This window comes from Cinclus cinclus, chromosome 28 (genome assembly GCF_963662255.1).
Source record: "Cinclus cinclus chromosome 28, bCinCin1.1, whole genome shotgun sequence".
NCBI classification, from domain to species: Eukaryota; Metazoa; Chordata; class Aves; order Passeriformes; family Cinclidae; genus Cinclus; species Cinclus cinclus.
Window position 1 is genome coordinate 4,303,828 of NC_085073.1, and position 19,995 is coordinate 4,323,822.

At 58.4% G+C, this 19,995-nt stretch overlaps 1 protein-coding gene across 1 annotated transcript; it reads right to left on the reverse strand.

Moving 5' to 3' along the window:
- Positions 1 to 7,692: 7,692 nt before the first annotated feature.
- On the reverse strand, positions 7,693 to 16,601 carry LOC134054255 (skin secretory protein xP2-like). The gene is made up of 7 exons (XM_062509861.1): positions 15,850 to 16,601; positions 13,876 to 13,954; positions 13,572 to 13,672; positions 12,974 to 13,046; positions 12,277 to 12,802; positions 9,304 to 9,495; positions 7,693 to 7,901 (listed from the first exon to the last, which is right to left on the reverse strand). Exons 1-7 carry the CDS (start codon positions 16,599 to 16,601, stop codon positions 7,693 to 7,695), a joined length of 1,932 nt encoding a protein of 643 aa, XP_062365845.1.
- Between the last annotated feature and the right edge of the window lie 3,394 nt (positions 16,602 to 19,995).

Consider the following 19,995-nt stretch of genomic DNA (forward strand, 5'->3'; position numbering starts at 1 on the left):
CTGCTGTCCCTGTCCCGTGTGTCCAGACCAGGTCGTGGTTCCCGAAGGTGACAAAAGAATTGTGTTTATTGGGGGGGGGGGGGATGTGGGGGGCACCCGCTCCAACACGGAGCCGGCAGCACCCGCCTGGCCTTCGGTCTGTGTTTTATATATATATAGATTATATATATAAATATCTATATTGTGTACAGCGACTGTGGGAGAGTGGAAGGACGGAGGTGGCAGCGGGGCTGGTGGTGGGGGAGGGCTGGGGGTCCCCTGGAGCAGCCCCCCCTGCCCTCGGTGCTGTCCCCCCCACCCCGTGCTGGTCCCCGTCGTGCCTCGCTCCGTCCTTTGACATTTCCGCTTTCGTCCTCGACGTCGTGCTGATGGTAACCGGATCTCTCACCCCCCATTTGGATTCTGTATTTTTTTATAATAAAATACAAATAAATGTCGTGTGAGGCCCTTGCTTTGAGGAATCACTTTTCCCTCTCCGTGCGGATCTGTGTCCCCTCTGGGGGTGTCCAAGGTTGTGTCCCCAAAAAGCTCCAGTTCCAGGGGTCCATCCTTGCTCCCTGTGCAGCCCCATGTCCCCTCTGGGGGTGTCCAAGGTTGTGTTCCCAAAAAATTCCATCTCCATAGGTCCATCCTTGCTCCCTGTGCAACCCCTCTCCCTTGGTACACCAGGGCTCTGCAGCCAGACCTCTCTGCTTGGTGGTGTGTTAATTATGGGAAGGACTTAATTACCCTGTTAATTAATAATAATGGTATTAAATTAATTAATATGCAATTGTTGATAGTACTTAATTATGGGAGGCAAGGCTGCCTGGCGGGTGAGAGCTTGGGGCTGGCAGCTCCCACAGCCCCAGCTCCTCACTTGCCACTGCCTCAGTTTCCCCAGGAATGGGACACCCACAGATGACATCCTGGAAAGCCACCAGAGCCAGGACAGGCTGCTCTGAGGTGACATCATGAGCATCTTCTACCTGTGGTCTTTTTTTCCCTAAATCCTAAACTTTTTCGGAGTGGCCTGCGCTCCTTTTCTGGCATTTCATGCCTATTCCAGCATAATTAGCAGCAATAGGAACAACCCGCTGGTAATTAATTGAGACTCCCACAGCTGATCCGAGCTCTGAAGTTTTGCCACCAGAGGGTGAAAGACTAATTTTGCTTTTTAATAAGGGCCATATGTGTGCCAGGAGCAGGAGCGATGCCACCCACCGCCGGGGACGTGGGTGCCACCTCCAGCTCTGGCAGAGGGAACCACCAGTGAAAGAGCCTGGCAGGGATTGACCAAAAAGTGAATTTTTAGACCCGCTCAGGAGGTTTTCTGAGACCCGGCTCATGATTATTTTAATGCTGGGAGTTGGAAATAGGGAGGTAAAAATAGCGAACGGGCAGGCGTGAGGCTGAGACGGATCATCGTTAGTAATTAATGAATGGAGTCGTGGGGCTTTAGGGCCTGAATGGGATCATTTAGAGCCTGTCTCTGGTGCAGAGGCATAGAGGTTTGATGTGAAGAGTGATGGTGATGGAGAGCTGGGCTGGGCCTGGATGCTCTGCGTGCTGGATCCTGTTGAGCTGCGGGATCCCCGTTGCAGCAATACCAGAACGAGTGGAGCTGGGTGATTCCAGCAGATAACTGGGGCTGATTCCATGGAGTGAGGCTGGGAGGTTCCATCCTTCTCCAGAGCAAAGGCACCCCAGGGATCCTGAGACCCCGTGGTGGTCCCAGAGTGCAGCATTCCAAGGTCTTCACTCCTGCTGCTCCTTCCTCCCTTTCAGCATTTCAGCTTTTTTTCTTTTCCCATTTAACCCCGTGGGGGCAGTGGGTGTTCCATGCTCTGCTGGCCCATGGAACGTCCCACCTGATGCCACATTCCAGCTGAGGAGGGCACAGGGCGTGCAGCTGCCCCAGTCTGGGTGTTGTGGTCCAGGTTTGCACCGTGAGGAGGCTCAGGGTGGTCCCCAGTTGCCTCCCTGCCCTGGTTCTCACTCCAGGGATGTTCAGCCAGGCAGGTCCCATCCCTGCTGGGCTCTCCAGAGGGATTTTCCCACTCGGTGCCACAGAGGTGCCTTGGTTCCAGCAGGGGTGCCTCTGTGGCTCAGGGCAACCATGGCCACTGTGTGCCAGGGCAAAGTTCATCACGATGCTGAGCCCTCCCCGGGGCTGCTCCAGGAAGAGCAGGGAGCTGGGAACATCCTGGGATAAAAATCTATTTTTCTCCTGCATCCAGCTCCAGTTTGCTCCATTGAAATGAATTCCCAGTGGCCAGGCTGTCCCCTTGCCACCCTGGGTCCCCCATGGCGTTGTTCCTCCCCAGGGGCTGGGGGGTGCTTCAGGGCTCAGGCTCCTGAATGGAGCTGGCACAGTGGCCACCGAGGCTGGCACAGTGGCCACCGGCCCTCTCCGAGCATTGCAGCAGGGCTGGGGGGCTCATCCCCGTGTCCCCCTGTCCCATCCCGGAGAGGGGACCGCGACACCGCCAGCACCGTGTGCTCAGCGCGGGCTCACCGGCACCTCCCGGGCTCCGTCACGTCCTTCCAGCAGCTCCGGCGGCGGCTCCTGCCCCGGATCCAGCTCGCAGGGGGATGCGGGATGTCCCTCCCGGCCCGGTGTCCGCTCCGGCTGTCACCGCCTGCCCGGCCATCCCTCTCCTCCCATCCTTATCTCCCGATAGTTACAAGCGCTACAAGCAGGAACGCTGCTGGAACAAGCTGCCAGCTGCGGAGCACCTGGAGAATCCCAGAGAGGGGGATGATTTATGGAAAACAGAGAGGGAGAGGAGAGCCGGGAGGCGAGGAGACGACAGCGGCACCACCGCTCGCTCCGGAGGGTCGGGATGGGGGGGCTGGTGGGGGGGAGGGGGGCTGGTCACGGACCCCCGGCCCGTTTGTGGCCATCGGTTTGCAGGAGCTGGCCCAGCCGGGTGTGTGATTGTGCTCAGCCCTGGCCCCTCGCTCTGCGCTCTCCGCGAGGCTCCCCGCGCAGGAAATGGAACTTTTCAGGCCTCTGGACATTTGGTTTCGTTCAGCTGTTAATTCCCCCCACCCTGGGGAGAGGAGGGGGCGCGGGGGGCGGAGGGAGGGTGGTGAAGGGGTGGGAGGGGGCTGCTGAGGCATCTTTCCCCCCCCCCCTTCCCCCCCTCCCCGCTCCCTGGAGGATTCCTGGGAATCATTGAATCAGCAAATCCTGGAATGGTTTGGGTGGGAAGCGACATTAAAGCCCATCTCATTCCACCCCTGACATGGGCAGGGACACCTTCCCAGGTTGCTCCAAGCCCCATCCAACTTGGCCTTGGACACTTCCAGAGGTGGGGACAGCCTCAGCTTCTCTGGGAAATCCATTCCTCACCACCCTCACAGGGAAGGATTTCTTCCCGGTATCCCACGGATGCAATAAGTGAGGGCACCTCGGCAAGTCACTGTGTCTCACCCTCCCCTCGGCCACCTCCCCTGCTCCTTTGCCCCCGTTCCAAGCCTAATTTGGCTGGCGACAGACACGGACCTGGTGGCGAGCATCCACATCACCGCCCCCGAGCTTTGCCGGGGAGCGATTTCTCCCCCAGGCACGGAGTGAGCATCCATTCCCCTCGGAGCTCCTCTCTCGCAAGGTAACCAGCATTATATCCGGACCAATTGCTCCAGCATGATCCTCCTGAATGTTGCACAGCATGTACACGGCGTCTTATGGAAAATACATGCCCCTGGGTGAGCCTTTTAATAGCGCTGGCTCCTGCCCGGGGGGCGGGGGGGCCACGCTCTGCCACGGCGCTGCCAAGGAATGATTGAAAAGTTGGGGCTCGCCGTAGGAAACCCCCCGCTGCGGGGAACAACGTGTTTTCATTCCCCTGCCAGGTAACAAATGAAAAGAATTGCGATGAATGCTAATGGAGAGGGGAGCAGGACGCTGCGGAGGCTGCCGGGGCTGAAGGTGGGGATGAGGTGGGCAGGGATGGGGGGGATCCAGCCCTGGGAATGGGGGAGATGCTGGAGAACCCCGAGTTTGCAGGTTGGAGCTGGTGGAAAACATTTTCTGGCAGGGGGCTGGTGGGTGCTGCAGGGAGGATGCTCTGGGGTGCTGGACCAAAATCACTTCTTTTTGCAACAAAATGCAGCTGGGGGGATGTGTTGGTGCCAGAAATCCCCCTTGGTGAGCTCCTATCCTTGCGGCCATCCTGGTTTTGCCAGCTGGAGCTGGTCCTGCCATGGATGCACCCCCCTGGTATGGGGCTGATGGGCGCTACGGGGAGGATTCTCTGACTCTGCACCAAAATCACTTCTTTTTGCAACAAAATGCAGCTGGGAGAACACATAAATCCCCAAAATTCCCAGCTTTCAGCCCCAAGGAGCCTGTCCCCGTGTCACAGCCGAGGTGCCATTGAGACGACGAAGGGCTGAGCTGTTTGTCACCAGAGCCGGGCTGGGAAGCGGGAGGGTAAACACGGATGAACAGCCTTCACCCGCTCCAGTAAATATTTTATATCCCACACCAAGAAAAGACACTCCTATTTAAATGATTTATCAAGGAAGATCATGTAGAGGTTTCCATAAAATATGTAGGGCTCCTAATCCCGACATCATCAAGCCAAGAGGACCGGAATCATTTATTACCTTCCCAACAGCCGCGCGGCTGCGGGGACTCGACTGACAAATAAAAGTGTGTTTACAGCTTTTGGGCTCCTCTGGGGAGAGGTAAATCACGGCGGGGGTGGGAAGGGAATAGGGAGCAGGAAATTAAGCGGCAATTCCTGTCCGTCAGGGCAGCGTGGGGCTGGGGATGCCGGACACGGAGCGTGCCGGTGTCACCCGGAGTCCCCATCGCGCCTGCCGAGTGCTGGGAGCAGCGATGCTCCATCCTCCGGTGGGATTTCTGGGGTGGGCATTGAGTGCAAGCCCTCTGGGATGTCCAGATGTGCCCAGATGTTTGCTCACGTCGAGTCTGTGCCGTGCTTTGTGCTGGGATGGGGATGGGACACCAGCAGGTTCGGGATGGGACCTGCCGGGGTGTGTGACACCTTTCCCCCTGGGGCTGACATTGATCCAAGGTTTCCACCCGACAGTTGGGATCCTGGCGGTGGACACCAGGCAGAAAACTCTCTGGGATGCCCAGATGTGCCCAGATGTCCTGCAGGTTGCAGCTGGACAGGGATCAGCCATCTGGGATGCATTGTCTGCACCAGCAGAATTAAGATGGGACCCACAGGGATCCGGCCTCTTCCCCCTCGGAACTGGAAGCCACTCCACGCTCCCACTCGCCTCTCCCAGCACTGCATCTTTTGGATCCTTTTATTGAGAATTTCCCTTCCCCCTCATCCTCTACCACTTCATGGTCCCATCAGTGCATCGTTTTTGGGTCCATTTATTGAGAATTTCCCCCCATCTGCCCAAACTTTTAGGTTCATTTATGGAGGATTTCCCCCCATCCTCTGCCACTCCATGATCTCATCTCCGCCTCCTTTTTTACCTGCTTATCGAGGATTTTTCCCCATCTCCCAACCTTTTGTGCCCATTTATTGATGATTTTCCCCCATCCTCTGCCACTCCATGATCCTGTCACCACATCTTATGGATCCCTGTATTAAGGATTTTCCTCCTATCCTCTGCCACTCCCAGATTCTTTTGGGTCCATTTATTGAGGATCTCACCAACCTTTAGCACCCACTTATTGAGGATTTCTCTCCCATTCTCTGCTACTTGATGATCTCATCTCCCCATCCTTTTAAACCCATCTATCGAAGATTTGCCCCATATCCCAACCTTTTGTACCCATTTATCAATGATTATCCTCCCATCCTCTGCCACTCAGTGATCTCATCACCCCATCCTTTTGGGTCCATTTACTGAGGATCTCCCCAACATTTCGCACCCATTCCCCAATATTTCTCACCCATTTATTGAGGATTCCCCCCTCCCCCCATCCTCCTCCACTCAATGATCCCTTCTCCCCATCTTTTTCTATCGACACTTTCCCCCATCTCCCCAACCTTTTGCACCCATCCATCGCTGATTATCCCCCCCCCCGCCATCCTCTGCCATCGTCCATCTCCCCGCACCTTTTGGCTCCGGTACAGAGTTTTCCACCCCGTTCAGTGGCACCACATCCCCGCCGGGTGCCGGGGCACCCCGAGCCGAGCCGGGCCAGGGGCGCTGGCAGCGGCGGCGATTTGGCCGATTTGGCATTCAGCGGCGGGAGCGCAGCCGTGGGGCCGGCGCCGCGTTATTAAGGGATTAGCAGGTTGTCTTGGCGCTCAATTGTAGATAAGTGCCGCGGTTTGTATTATCTTTTCACGCTGCACCGCGAAGGATGACAAAGAGACAACATGGGTGTCATGGCCTTCAGCATATCATTAAGGGTAATTTGTCTTGCGGGGAGGGGGAGGCGAAGGGAGAGGGAAGGAGAGGAGGCGAGGGAGGACAGGGAAAGGCAGCCTTGGAGGAGAGAGGGGATTAAAAACTAAGAGAGGAGATTAGGAGTGAAATGGGAACTGTATGGAGACTCAGCCAGGCGGGAAGAGGCCGTGGTCGGGGAGGGGAGGGCCGGGAGGGGCGGGGGGGGGGGTCACCCTGGGACCGGCTCCGGTGCCGGGGGGCTCAAGAAAAAGCGGGGCTGGGATAGACGAGGCAGGATGGGGTGGGGGCTGCACAGACCCTCCCTTTTCTCCTGCACAGAAGCGCCGCAATCCCTGCCCAGCCTCTGTCGTGTACATTAATCTGTAGTAAGGAGACTGCTCCAGGTGGGTGCCCCGGGAAGCGGGACACACCCCAGACAAACCAGGGAACCCAGGGAATCCACCCCCCCTCCATCACTGACTGACCAGCACCATCAGCCCTGGGGCTTCGGGGGTCTGGGGGCACCGCGGGCGGGGGCGGGATCGGGACATGGTGACAGCTCCTCGGTGTCACCTGCTCCTTGTGCCACCCCACTCCTCGGTGTAACCCTGTTGTAACCCCACTGCTCGCAGCCTCCCCAACCCCCTGTGCCCCACGGCAGCAGCTGCTCCCCCCTCGCCGAGCTCCAGAAGGGAAAGCAGTAAAAGGAGGAGTAGCAGGGGGAATTCTCGAGGCCCCGGGTCGGGTTTGCTCCATTGGTCCATCCATCCATCCATCCATCCATCCATCCATCCATCCATCCATCCATAAGGAGCACCGGCGTGGGAATCGATCAGTCGGGGAGATGAATGGGAATGGGAATGGGAATGGGGATGGGAATGGGAATGGGAATGGGGATGGGAATGGGGATGGGAATGGGGATGGGGATGGGGATGGGGATGGGGATGGGGATGGGGATGGGAATGGGGATGGGAATGGGAATGGGAATGGGAATGGGGACAATCAGACAGAACCCCTCCGGCCACGGGCACTGCCAGCCGAGCTGGTTTGCAGGAGGAGAAGCCGCGGTGGCAGCTCCTGTTCACCCTGTGCCCCTTCCCAAAGAACTTGGGGTGAGCAAATCCCTGTGGAGTGCATCTGGATCCGGACAGACACAGCCATTCCAGGGGTGAGGGATACCTGGACACCGCTGTGATCGCCCAGGTGCCACCGCAGTGTCCCGACCTCTCCCTCCACCGCAGGGACCGGGTCTCCGGGGGCTGGGGCTGGGGATCCACCCGCACCCCCTCCCTCCTTCCCTTCCCCTTCTGATAATCCTATTTTTGAACCAGGGGATTAGGATCAATACTTCACTCCTAATGCTGTGGTAATACAGTGTTACACCGCCAGCGCCAGTTCCCTGCTGAAACACTTAAGGTAGTTTAAACCCATTTGTGCCGGGGAGTGCCGTGAATCCACAACGAGCTCCTCGCCCGGCCGAGCCGAGCCGGGTGCCAGCCTGGGGCTGCCCGCACGGTGCTGCCCACGGCCAGACCTGGCTGCTGCTGGAGGTTTCTGGACCTCAAAAATGCCACCCCGGGCAGGGGCTGTGGGCACAGGGGCAGCCGCTGTGTCACTCGCAGCCGGATGGGGACGTGTGGGCAGAGGTTGCTCTGATGGTCCTGGGGATGCTGCTGATCCCAACGTGCCTCATGCAGGGATCCCTCGTGGAAGGATCCCTCATGCAGTTGGAGTCCTGGTGGCTCCCCAGATTCTCCCTGGCTCTGTGTGTCCCCGGCTCTGCCCTGGGTTCTGGGTGCCTCCAGCTCTGGGTATCCCCAGCTCTGTCGCCCCAGCAGCTCCTTGCTGGCCCTGGGGCTGAGGGATCCTGTCCATTCTTCACTCCAAATTGACAGAGGAGTTTGAGCAGCTCCCGGGGAACAGAAACCAAAACATTTTCATCCCGCTCTAATTCATAATTAGCTCCGTTTTTATTAGGTGCTAATGGAGAGCGGGGATTTGGGATGCCTGGCACAGCTCGGAAATGCTGATTCACCCAGAGACCTCCCTTTTCTCAGGCCAGAGCCTGCTCGAGGCAGCTCCTGGTCAAAAAATCCCAGCCCAGAAAACTCCAGGAATATCTCGGGAGCTGAGTGGAGGCTCTGGCAAACACCATCCCCGGGATCCAGGGATTCACGGCACGGAGCGGGCTCTGTCCTCTTCACGCAACACTCTGGGGACCCTCTGTCCCCACCTGGGAGTCCCTCACAGGGTCCTTCCATCCTCTGTTTCCCAGGAATGGGATGCTGGTGACATCTGGAATAAACAGGTCCAATCCCTCTCACTGGGGGGGATCCGGATCCGGCTCCTCTGCTCTGGGTACTTTTCAATTAAAACCAAAATATCCCCTAATAACCCACAGAGGGGTTTTTATTTCCTTCCCTTCTTTATTATTTTTTTTTAATAAATGTATTATGAGAAGCTTAGAGGTGGATGTAAAACCGACGAGGGACGATTTGAGGATTTGGGATCGGCGTGTCCTGGTGTGAAGAGCAAAGCAAGGGCAATCCTGATGGGGGTGGGATCAGGCTGGGAAAGGGACACCGAGCCCAGCCAGGCCGGGAAAGGAGAAAAAAAAAGGGATGCAGGGTTGGGAAGAGGACTCTGGAGCTGGGAGGGGATTGCTGCACGCAGTGGAACAGGACAGGTCCCGGCTGGAACGGCTTTGGAAGCAGCAGAGAGATCCCAAAGCGGGACCCCCCTGCTCCATTCCAGCCGTGCTCCCAGCGGCTCTCTCCTCCCGCATCCCGTTTAGCATAAAAGTCATTTTGGTCGGGGACCCCCGGCTGCTGCTCCCTCATTCCCAGGCATCGGGGCCCCCGCGGGATCGCTGCGCGGGGCGAGCAGCGTTTAACCCCCCCGCCAAGGGGAATTGGCTGCTTCACCGTTTCCCTGACCCCAAAAAGACAATGAAATCGTGCACGAAACCAATAGATTTTAGCCACAGGCCTGCGGAGAGGCGAGAGGAATAAAATACAGATGGAGCCTCGTGCGGCGGGGATGGGAATGGATTCGGAGCGGGAGCCGGGACGTGCCGGGGCTGCCCGGGGTCGGGATGAGGTGACCCCCCCACCACCCCCAGGTCCGTGTGCACCTCACAGCCACGCTCTGGGTGGCTTTTGGCGCTCAATTCTGCATTTCCTGGGGGAAAAAAAAATCCCTAATTTCTGCTCCAGCCTGAATTTAGGAGCTCTTTTGGGTGTTTTTTCACCAGGTTCTATGCAAAACCGTTTGCCGGGTGATGGGGCTGGGTCGTGGCGGGATGGGGTGGGGACTCGGGGACACACAAAGCATCCCGGGATGGCTCATCCCGTATCCCTGCGGAGCCGGAGCCCTCAGAGGCTGCTCATCCTCCTGTCTTAACGCACCACCTCTATTTATTCTGCTCCTGTAACTGTAAAATTGATTTTCTTGCAACAAGCCGCTCGTCTTTCACCACCCAACGCACCCAAACGCTCCGACATAAGACACTGGCAATTTTTAATTAGTTTCCTTTCTCCCTCCTTCCTCCCCGAGCAGGCATGTGGAACCGGAACAGGGCAGCCCGGAAAGGAGCGAGATCCAGAGGTGACAAAAGCACTTTTTATCCTTGATATGATTATTAATAATACACTCGTTTACCTAACGAGGCGGGAGCACGGGGTGGGGGTGGCGCAGGGAGGTGATTAGTGCTTCCTTCAGCTGCGGGGATGGAGGAGCAGCTTGAACCACTGGAATCTTTAAATATTACTTGGAGCATCTCAGGGGTGCTGGTCCCCTCCCCACAAACACCCCCGACCCCCAGCCCAGCCCTGGCTCCTCTGGTGGCTTTGCTGGCACAATTTGGTGGGTGCTGCCGATGTCCCTGAGGTCGGGGGGGGGGGGGGGGGGGGGTTGGAATTTGTCAGCCCCCAACATTGTAACCCCAGCCCAGGATTAACTGGAAAACTCACAGGGTTCATTAAACCCCTCTGATAACGATCCTGGAGTAATTAAAGCCTCACTGCCTGGGCTGAGGGAGCCCCTCTGCTCTGCTAGGCCACCCCTGCCCCTCCAGTCCCACAGGGGATGCTGAGAGCCCCCAGTTTGGGGGTCCCACCACCTGTGTCGAAGCTGCAGCGAGGTGCCACGTGTCCTCTGTCACCAACACCCTGGCTGGAGGTCACAGCCCCGTGTCCAGCCTGGGTGGCAGAGGTGACCAGACCCCGAGCATCCCGCTGTGGGAAGGATTCTCGGGAGCAGGGAAAGGGCAGAGGGGCTGCACGGAGGGAGCGAAGCCCCTCTGCCCCTCAGCAGCAGCACAGGGACGCGTGTGAGCCCCGAGGGGCTGCCCGGGAAAAGTTACTGGGATGGGGAGGGGAGGGAAAGGGAGGATGAAAAAGGGGAAAAAAAAAAAAAAAAAAAAGAGGAAAAAATCGGAAAAAAGGGCAGGAAAGTCCTGCGGCCTTTTGCCTTGTCAGTTCTCCGTCTGCTGTCACTCAGCCGCCGAATTCTCCTTCAAGTTGTCATAGCGAGGCTGGCGGGGATTATGCCGCGGCTCTGTCCAGAATTGATTCATGTGGAACGCGTGCTTGACGGGCGGAACCGCTGGTGTGAGCGGGAGCCGCTGAGACCCCCGATTTTCCCACCTTCCTCACACAATCTGGTATTGTTTGGCCGCAGCCTTAGTGATCCCTGCGCCGGGGCTGTGACTGACACAGCTTTGAGGCTCTAAGGCGTATTTTGAATTTCTAAAACCTCTCAGGAAGTCCCCGGGGTGCCTTCTGCCATTGTCTTGTTTCTCCTTTCGCCTTTTTCCCTTTCCACCCCGAACCCCTCCTGCATCCCCCATCGCCTCCTCCCCCTTTTTTTTGCCCCTTCCTCCCCCTAATTCCAGCCCCTCAATCCCTGACACAACCCATTTTTTTTTCCCTTTCCCCCCACGTTTACACTCCGACTCTCTCCGGAGCCGCTCAGCCACTTCGCAAACACGATTTAAAAAAAAAAATTAAATAAAACAGAGAAAAACTAAATAAAGCTCCAAAAGTTCCCAAATCCTTGATCCGCCACGGAGAAGAGGAGCTTTACTTGTTTGTTTTTAATCAGTTGACACAAACCCCGGGATGTGTTGAAAAATAATAATAGTAGAAATAAATCTTCTGCCAAGTCATAATAGAAATAAATCTTTCACCTAATCTTAATAGAAATAAATCTTTTACTTAATCTTAATAGAAATAAAGCTCTCCTCTAATCTGTGGTGAGCTTATGTCCATCCTGCTGCCCGTGCTGCTCTGGCTGACCATGCCCATCCATCCCCATCCATCCCCATCCATCCCCATCCATCCCCATCCATCCCTGCTGGGGTCACTCAGAGTGACCATCCCATAGGATCTGGATGAGGAATTTCCCTCTGGACACAGTTTCCCACCCGAGGAGAGCAGAGTCCCTTGTGCCCCTCCTCGAGCTGGATTGATCCCGGTGCAAGGTCTGGGCTCGGCCCCGTCCCCGTCACGTCCCCCGACCCCTCCGGCCTTGGCACTTTATAACCATTTCCTATTTCCAGTCTTAATCTTATAAGAATGAATTGAGAATGACCAGTGTAAATACACAGGTGCCACTGGGAGCAGAAACCACTCTTTAATCTCGGATATGAAAACAATTCCCTGCTCCGCGCGCTGGCAATCAGCGAGTGCCATCAGCGCCGCGCTCTCCCCGGGAACACGAGAGCTTATAAATATGAATTAGTGCAGAGAAAATCTACTCTCTTACCTAAAGCTAAATGTTATCTGGGTCCCTTTCCAGCAGTGGCTGACATTTCCAGAGTGCTTTTAGTCACATCTGCGGGAAGACAACTCATTTCTTGTCTTAAAAAAAAAGAAAAAGAAGGAAGAGAGGGAGAAAGGGAAGAGAGAGGAAGTGGAGGAGGATGCAGGGAGATGCTGGGAAAGAGGGAATGCTGGATGCCTGAGACTCCTCTGGAGAGGGGAAATGCTGGGTGGGCTCCGGGTTGGCTCCTTGAGGTCACTGGGATGAGGATGGAGCAGCTGGAGAAGTCAAAGTCCAGAGGAGGTGGCACAAGGTGGTTCTCAGGTACCACCTGAGATGAGGCCTCGAAGTATGGGTGCTCCTGGCTGGGGTGCTGAGCAGCCCCGGGGTGGCTCAGAGTGCTCCTCACTTGCTGGGGTCCTGTTTGGGATGGGACACGAGGAGTGGGGTCCCCACCCAGCCCCTGGAGCGGCGACAGCATCCAGTGCAGCAGGAATGGTGAATCCTGTGGGATCAGTGCCACAGACCTGGCACAGGGTCCCTTGGGCTGTCCTGGGTGAGGGGAGACTGGAAGGGGTCCCACAGGGATGCTCTTCCCAAAATCCTGGTGATCCATGGCCAGGCAGGGCTGCAGCAGCACCGGTGGAGCTCCCACAGCATCAGGGGCTGACCCCAGAGGAGGAATCGGTGCTGGGGATGGAGCCAAAAACATCCCTGGGGACATCTGGAAAATGGGAAGGGTCAGCTCCCACAGCCAAGGCCCTGCCATAGCTGGGGAAACTGAGGCACGAAGTGGGAACTGTTCCCAAAGCCCGGCTGAGGGGATCTCCTTGGAAAGAGAGGAGATGAGGAGGGTCGGGGGGGCCCTGGGGGTCCCCAGTGACAGGAGCCTGACCCAAGTCTTGGGCTCCAGCAGCTTCCCGGCGGCCTCCAGCACTTCTGCCTCTCTCACCCTCTCCCACCGGGATCTCGGAGGACCCCCAGAAAAGCTCCAAAGCCCCCCGAAGAGCCGGAGATGGGGCAGGAACTGCAAACCCCCTCCCCTTGCCCGGCTGCTGGGCCGATCTCCCCTCAAACTCGTCTGCCAGGGAAAGGCTCCAGAGCCCGGCTCGGCTCTAATGGGATGCTTAAGCCGCCTTTTAGGTTTTTAATGAGCGGATCCCGGCAGGAATGCTAAACACGGGCAGGTACAGCCCTGCCTCGCCGGCAGCCGCGCGTGTTCCCGTGTCCTTGTCTGGCTCAAGTGAGCTCTGACCTCATTTGCTTCGAGCCGTTCAATTAACGAGGCGAGCGGCGCTGGGGGGAAGGGGGGATGTCGGGGGAGGGGGTCACCCCATGTATTAATTTCCATTTTATGTTCCAAACAATTGAGCAGCTCACGGAGGCAGCCGGTCCCTGGCGGGGCCGTTCTCAGACTCTGTTCTGCCCGCACTGGGATTTGTCCCAGAACTCCAGACTGGGGGGTTTGGGGGTTTTGGGGAGACTGTGGGGACCTCGCTTCAGCCTCGCCATCCCATTTTCCACCCAGGAAGGGCCTTTTGGCCGTGTTTGGATAATGTCCCTCCATCTTGTGCTTCATCCGGAACGTCGATGGCTGCGAATGAGGCAGAAATGATCGGGAAAAGGGCGAGAGAGGGAGAGAAATGTTTCCCGGGATGTTAAAATAGCCACTTCAGGCACCTAAATTTATGCTGCTCAGAAATGGATTTTTAGTCCAGGGTAATGAGAGTACAAAATAATTAATTCCTTTCCCGCAGACAAAAGGCTGGAGGCGCGGATCCAGCCCCACCGTCCCACCAAGCCGGCAGAGAATGGGACAATTCCAGCTGCCAGCAGCCGGATCTGCGCCTTGGGGACCTGTCCCAGCTGGGGACAGCTGCTGAAAAAGCCACCCCCTGCCTCATGGGGATTTTGGGGTGTGCAGGGGACGGGGGTTGCCTCATTCCCATCCCCATGTCCTGCTCTCTGGGCTGGATCCAGCGCCGTGCCCCATCCCGTGCCCACCCACGGGTGTCCGTGAGTGCCCTGGGGGGGTTGGAACCCTCGCCAGGAACCCAGTGATGAGAATTCCAAAGGGAAGGAGCTGCCTCCCCTCTGCCAACACAGCCCCACACTCTTAGGGGACGAACGGGGAGGGGGGATTGTGCTTGTTTGGGATCGAGTGATAAATATTAATTATGCAAAGCAGCCTCTCCAGCCCACCCTTGTCTCCTCAACATTCCAGGACGGGGAGAGACAGAGGCAGAGTCAATTTATTCACGGAGCAGGTCACTCCCTGTACGAACATCGCTTTCAAAAGGGAGTTGCAACTGGAGGAGATCAAGCAGGGCTGAGTTTGCCTCCCTCAGATATGATAAAATATTCTAATAAATACTCAGGGAGCCCATGACAAGGAGAATGTTTTGTGCTGGTGAGACCTTCATGGCAGGGCCTTTTTTTGGGGGGGGTCTCCTGTTTGTGCTGTGGGATTTGGGGTGTCCTGAAGCATCCTCAGGGCCTGTCTATCCCTCAGTCCCACAGGAAGGTTACTGTCCTATGGGATGATCTCCCTATTTCCAGTTCTTAATAGAAAAATATAAAAATCTGCTGTTTCCTGGCCTTGGATGTTCAGGAGGGATTTCCTGTTTCCTTTGCTGTGGGGAGCACGACACCCCACAGGGCTCCCCGACAGTGTGGGGGGCCCCAAACACGGGGACAGCAGCATCCCAGCCCTATCCCTACTCCCACCCTGTTCCTGGCCCCATCCCAGCCCCATTCTTATCCTTCTCTCAGACAACTCCCTCCCCTATCTTCACTCCCACCTCATTCCTGTATTTATTCCATCCCCACTCCCATCCCACCCCTGGCCCCATCTGAACACCATCCACAGTCCCAGCCTGGTCCAGTCCCTGGCCCCATTCCATCTCCTTCTCTAACCCCATGTCCATTCTGATTCTGTTCCTGGCCCCAATCCCAATCCAAATCTTACCTTGGCCCTATCCCCACTGCCATCCCATTCTCAGTCCCAGCCCTGCCCTATCCCATCCCATCTCCAGTCCTATCTCCATTCCCGTGCTGTCCCTGGCCCCACCCCATCCCCAATTCCAATCCTGCCCTGAATCCACCCTGAACCTGCCCTGAGCCTGCCCTGAACCCACTCATCCCTGGTCCCATCTCACCCCCCACCTCCACTGCTCCAGCAGGCCCCATCATTCCCAGTTCCAGTCCCACCATTCCCACCATTCCCAGTCCCATTCCCACCAGTCCTATTCCCACCAGTCCCAGTTCCAGTCCCACCATTCCCACCGTTCCCATTCCCAGTCCCATTCCCTCCAGTCCCAGTCCCATTCCCACCATTCCCAGTCCCATTCCCACCATTCCCACCGTTCCCATTCCCAGTCCCATTCCTAGTCCTATTCCCACCATTCTCACCGTTCCCAGTCCCATTCCCATCAGTCCCATTCCCACGATTCCCACCATTCCCAGTCCCATTCCAACCAGTCCCATTCCCACCAGTCCCACCAGTACCAGTCCCAGTCCCATTCCCAGCATTCCCACCATCCCCAGTCCCATTCCCACCATTTCCAGTCCCATTCCCACCGTTCCCAGTCCCATTCCCGAATTCCCACCATCCCCAGTCCCATTCTCACCATTCCCAGTCCCATTCCCAACACTCCCACCGTTCCCAGTCCCATTCCCACCATTCCCACCATTCCCACCATTTCCACCATTCCATCCCCAGTCCCATTCCCTCTCCAATCCCAATCTCAGTCCCGCCCGGTCCCTTCCCACCTCCCCATTTTCCCCCGACCCCCCGTTCCCATCCGGTGGGCGACGGCGTCACCGTGCGGCAGCTCCGGGCAGCGCCCGCGCCCCCCGCCCGTTCGCGACCCCCGCTCCGGGGGTGGTTCCCGGCTCCGGCTGCTGGCAGGGGCACAACCAGCCCCGGTGGGTTCGGGGCTGCGAGCTCTCCCCGGGCTCCGGGACGGGATGGGGGGCGCGGCACCGGGGGGGTGTTCCGGGCGCTCCCGAGGAGCGGCCGAGGTTCCCCCTCCCTGATTCTGCCGCGGGGCCGGGTCCTGCCGCTGCGGGGAGTGGGGTCGGGGGCTCCCGGATTCCCAGAGCACCGGGGGGGGATGTCCCGCAGCCCCGGGGGGGCGGGGGGCGGTGGGGGGGGGGGTGCAGTGGCGGCGCCGAGCCGGGGGGTGGCACGGCCGAGTCAGGCGGGAGCGCGGCGGAGCCGGTGATGCTGCCTGGGAGGGTCCCGGTGCTCCGCAGCCCCGGCCCCGCATCCCCACCTTCCTCTCTCCCTGCAGCGCGGCGCTCCCTCTTCCCGGCAGCCCGGCATCCTCCCGTCTCTGCCTCCCGGTGCTGCTCGGTATCCCCGCATCCTCCCGTCTCTGCCTCCCGGTGCTGCTCGGTATCTCCGCATCCTCCCGTCTCTGCCTCCCGGTGCTGCTCGGTATCCCCGCATCCCTGCATCCTCTCATCCCGGCATCCTGGCAGCTGCATCCGTGCTGCTCGGCATCCCTGCGCTCCCGCATCCCGGCATCCTGCCATCCCTGTATCCCTCCATTCCCGAATCCTCCCATCCCTGGATCCCTGCATCTCTCCATCTTCCCATCCCTGCATCCTCCCAGCCCAGCGCTGCTCAGCGCCCCGTGAAGCCCCCACCCCGAGCGGCTGAGCCCGGTTTTTGGGGAGCAGCGGGGGGGCCCGCACGGGCCCGGGGGGCCTCGGGCAGGATCAGCATCAGCCCCGGGGGCTCCGGACCCCCAGTGCCCACCCTCGGCACGGCCGCCCCACGCCGGGGATGAGGCAGCGCCGGGGGGGACACGAGCGGCGCCGCAGGTAACGGTACGTGCCGGGCCACGACCCCACTCCAAAATTATCGGGGGCGTGCGGAGGGCCGGGGGGTTGGGGGAGGCTGCAGGAATCGGGGTGCAAACCAGTCCCGACCTGCCAGGGCGATCTCCAGACAGGTGGGAATGGGGTGGGAAAAGGGAGAGGAGGGTGATGGAAAAAGCCGGGGAGGGGGGAAACATCCCAGAGGGGGGGAATTATCTCGGAAAAGGCATCGTACGTGCCGGGTGGGAAGGGGATTTGTGGCCGTGATTCCATGGCGCTCGATAATCCCGAGCGCTGGTTTTTCCCGAGCCATCTGGGCGCTCGTGGAAGCGCGGGGGGGAATGGGTGGGGGGGAGGCGGGGGGGGGCTGCGGCCATCCATGCCGGGGGTCTCCCCTTCCCAGCAGCTGGCGGCAGCTCGCAGCCCCCAGCCCACCATGCCGTCGTCCAAGAGTGGGAGCGAGTTCTGGATCGATGGATCCCACCGGGAGGCGGCACTGGAAGATTTCTACGTCGTGGGCCCCGAGCTGGGACGGTACCGGGCGGGGAGACAAGGAGGGGCTGGGAGGGGCAGGAGCCCCCCTGGGCTGGGAGAGGGTCCTGGATGGGCCAGGGAGTGGCCTGGTGGGAAGGGATGAAGGGAAGCAGGAGGGATGGAGGGATGTGGAGAGGGATGGAGGGAGGCAGGAGGGATGGAGGGATGTGGAGAGGGATGGAGGGAGGCAAGAGGGATGGAGGGATGTGGGGGAGAGTGGAGAAATACAGAGGGGATGGATGGGGGGGTTGGAGGGATTCAGGACGGGTGGATGAAGGGGAATGGGGAGTGAAGGGATGCAGGAAAGTGTGCAGGAAAGGAGAGTCAGATACAAAGAGGATGGACGGATGTGGGAGGAATGGATGAGGAGGGATGGAAGAATGGAGGGAAGCAGGAAGGGATGGATGTAGAAGGGCTGTGGAAGGATGGGAGGACGGATAAGGGGGCTGGATGGTGGCAGAACCTCCCCTCTCCTTTAACCTGGTGCTTGGACTGTGCTGTGATGCTGCAGCCACCGTCTGGGAGCGCTCACTGGGGGTTTGCAGGCTGGGCTGGGGGTCCCTGAGGCTGTGGAGCTGGATATTCCTCATGTCCATGGCAGTGGGATCATGGGGAGACCCATCCCCCCTCCGAGCATCCCAAGGTTTTGGGGGTGGGCAACCAAGGTTCTGCCTGCCGCAGCTCCCTGCAGAGGCCAGGCAGTGCCAACCTCCACAAAGAGTCTGAATTCCCAGCTCTGGATTTGAATAGAGAGTCCATCTGAGGGCTGTGATCCGGGGTGAGGTGTTCTGGTGCCCCTCAGGCAGGGGGGTGCCAGGGGGTGCCAGGAGCCCGTGGTGGGAAGGTTGGTGGTCCCGTTTGTGGGGGCTCCAGGCTGTGCCAGTGTGGGGAGGCAGAGCTGCCTCAGAGCCCTGGCTTGGATTTGGTGGTTCAGGCTGGGCCAGCCCCAGATGCTACTGGGTTCCACCCTCAGAGAATCCTGAATAGCAGAATTTGGTGGAAGCAGGAATTTAAGAGTTTGTACTGAGGTGTGGCCACATCAGTCCAGGGTTTGGCAACATGCAGCCCTGCACAGAGGGGTGTAGGACAGAAGGACAGGCCTGGAGTTCCCGGCATCCATCCTTCCATCCTTCCTTCCATCCATCCTTTCTCCCATCCATCCATCCATCCATCCATCCATCCATCCTTCCTTCCTTCCTTCCTTCCTTCCTTCCTTCCATCCATCCATCCATCCATCCATCCATCCATCCATCCATCCTTCCTTCCTTCCATCCATCCTTTCTCCCATCCATCCACTTTCAGCACCAGATTTAAATCAAATTGCTCTCACTTCTGTAGCCACGCACTCACGGCGTGTTGGGATTCGGCTGGGATTTGGGATTTGGGATTTAGGGTTTGGGAGCCCACTCACTGTGCACAGCTCTCCCTTAAAGCCTCTCCTGGCAAGATTGGACCCAGCTCTGGCCAGGAAGCCCCAGGGAGCAGGAGAGGGATGGAAGGAGCCAGGCAGGGATGTGGGGACAGCAGGGAGGACCCAGCCCGGAGCTGCTCCCGGCCCTGGCAGCAGCCGCACGTTCCAGGCTCTCGGCAAATCCCATCGTTCGACATTTTCCAGTTCATCTGGAAAGCAAATGCAATTATCTCCCGTCGCAGGCAAGGCTGATTGGGGATATTTATTTGAGGCCTTGAGCGGCGGGGCCGGGGCCCGAGGTGTGGCGAATTCCAGCACGGATCCGAGCGCTGCTCTAATTGGGGACTCGTGAGGGGCAGCGCCGCTGGCACAGCGGGCACAGGAGCCACCCCGAGTCCTCCTAAACGCCGAGCCGAGAGCTCCTAAATGATCTCGTTAGCGGTGGGAATCAGGCTGCGAATTGTCCGTGCGGAAAAATGTCGAGGGAGGGTGAGAGGCACCAGATCCTGGCTGGGATTCAGCTGTGGAGAGGGGCTGGAGGGTCCTGCCCCGTGTCCAGCCCAGCTGGGAAATTCCAAGAATAACCCCATGGCTTCTCCTGGTGGAAGAGCCTTGTTGTGGTGGCCGCACCAGCGGCGATGCCATTTTGGGGTCAAATTGCAGCTTTTGCCCGTTTTCCTGAGCTGGAGCACGTGGTGGCCGCCCCTCCCCTCCCAGCTTCCACAATTCGTTTCCAAATCCCTTTTTATTTGTAACCTTAAGTTTCGTGGAGAGCGTTTGACAAAAGGGAGGAAATGTTTTGAAGCTGGGCAGGGTCGGGGTTGGTCGGTCCCAGCTGGATCCCGCAGCATCCCGGAGGAATCTGGTACCTGGCGCTGCCGTTGCCATGGGAACGCCGTTCCCAAGTTTAGCCGGATGAGTGGCAAAATCTGCTCTGGGTTTGAAGACAAATCCCTGTTTCAGGAGAGAGCCCGGGAGCACAGGGGCTGCAGCGCGGGATGTTGGTGGGCTCAGGAGCAGGTTTTGGTGTGAAAATCAGCGTTTTTGGGGATCTGATCTTGCCGTGCACCTCCAGGCACAGCCTGAGCTCCGTCCAAGAAGCCAAACTGCGGCAAAACGCCGCTGATTACTCAGGGGCAAGAGTT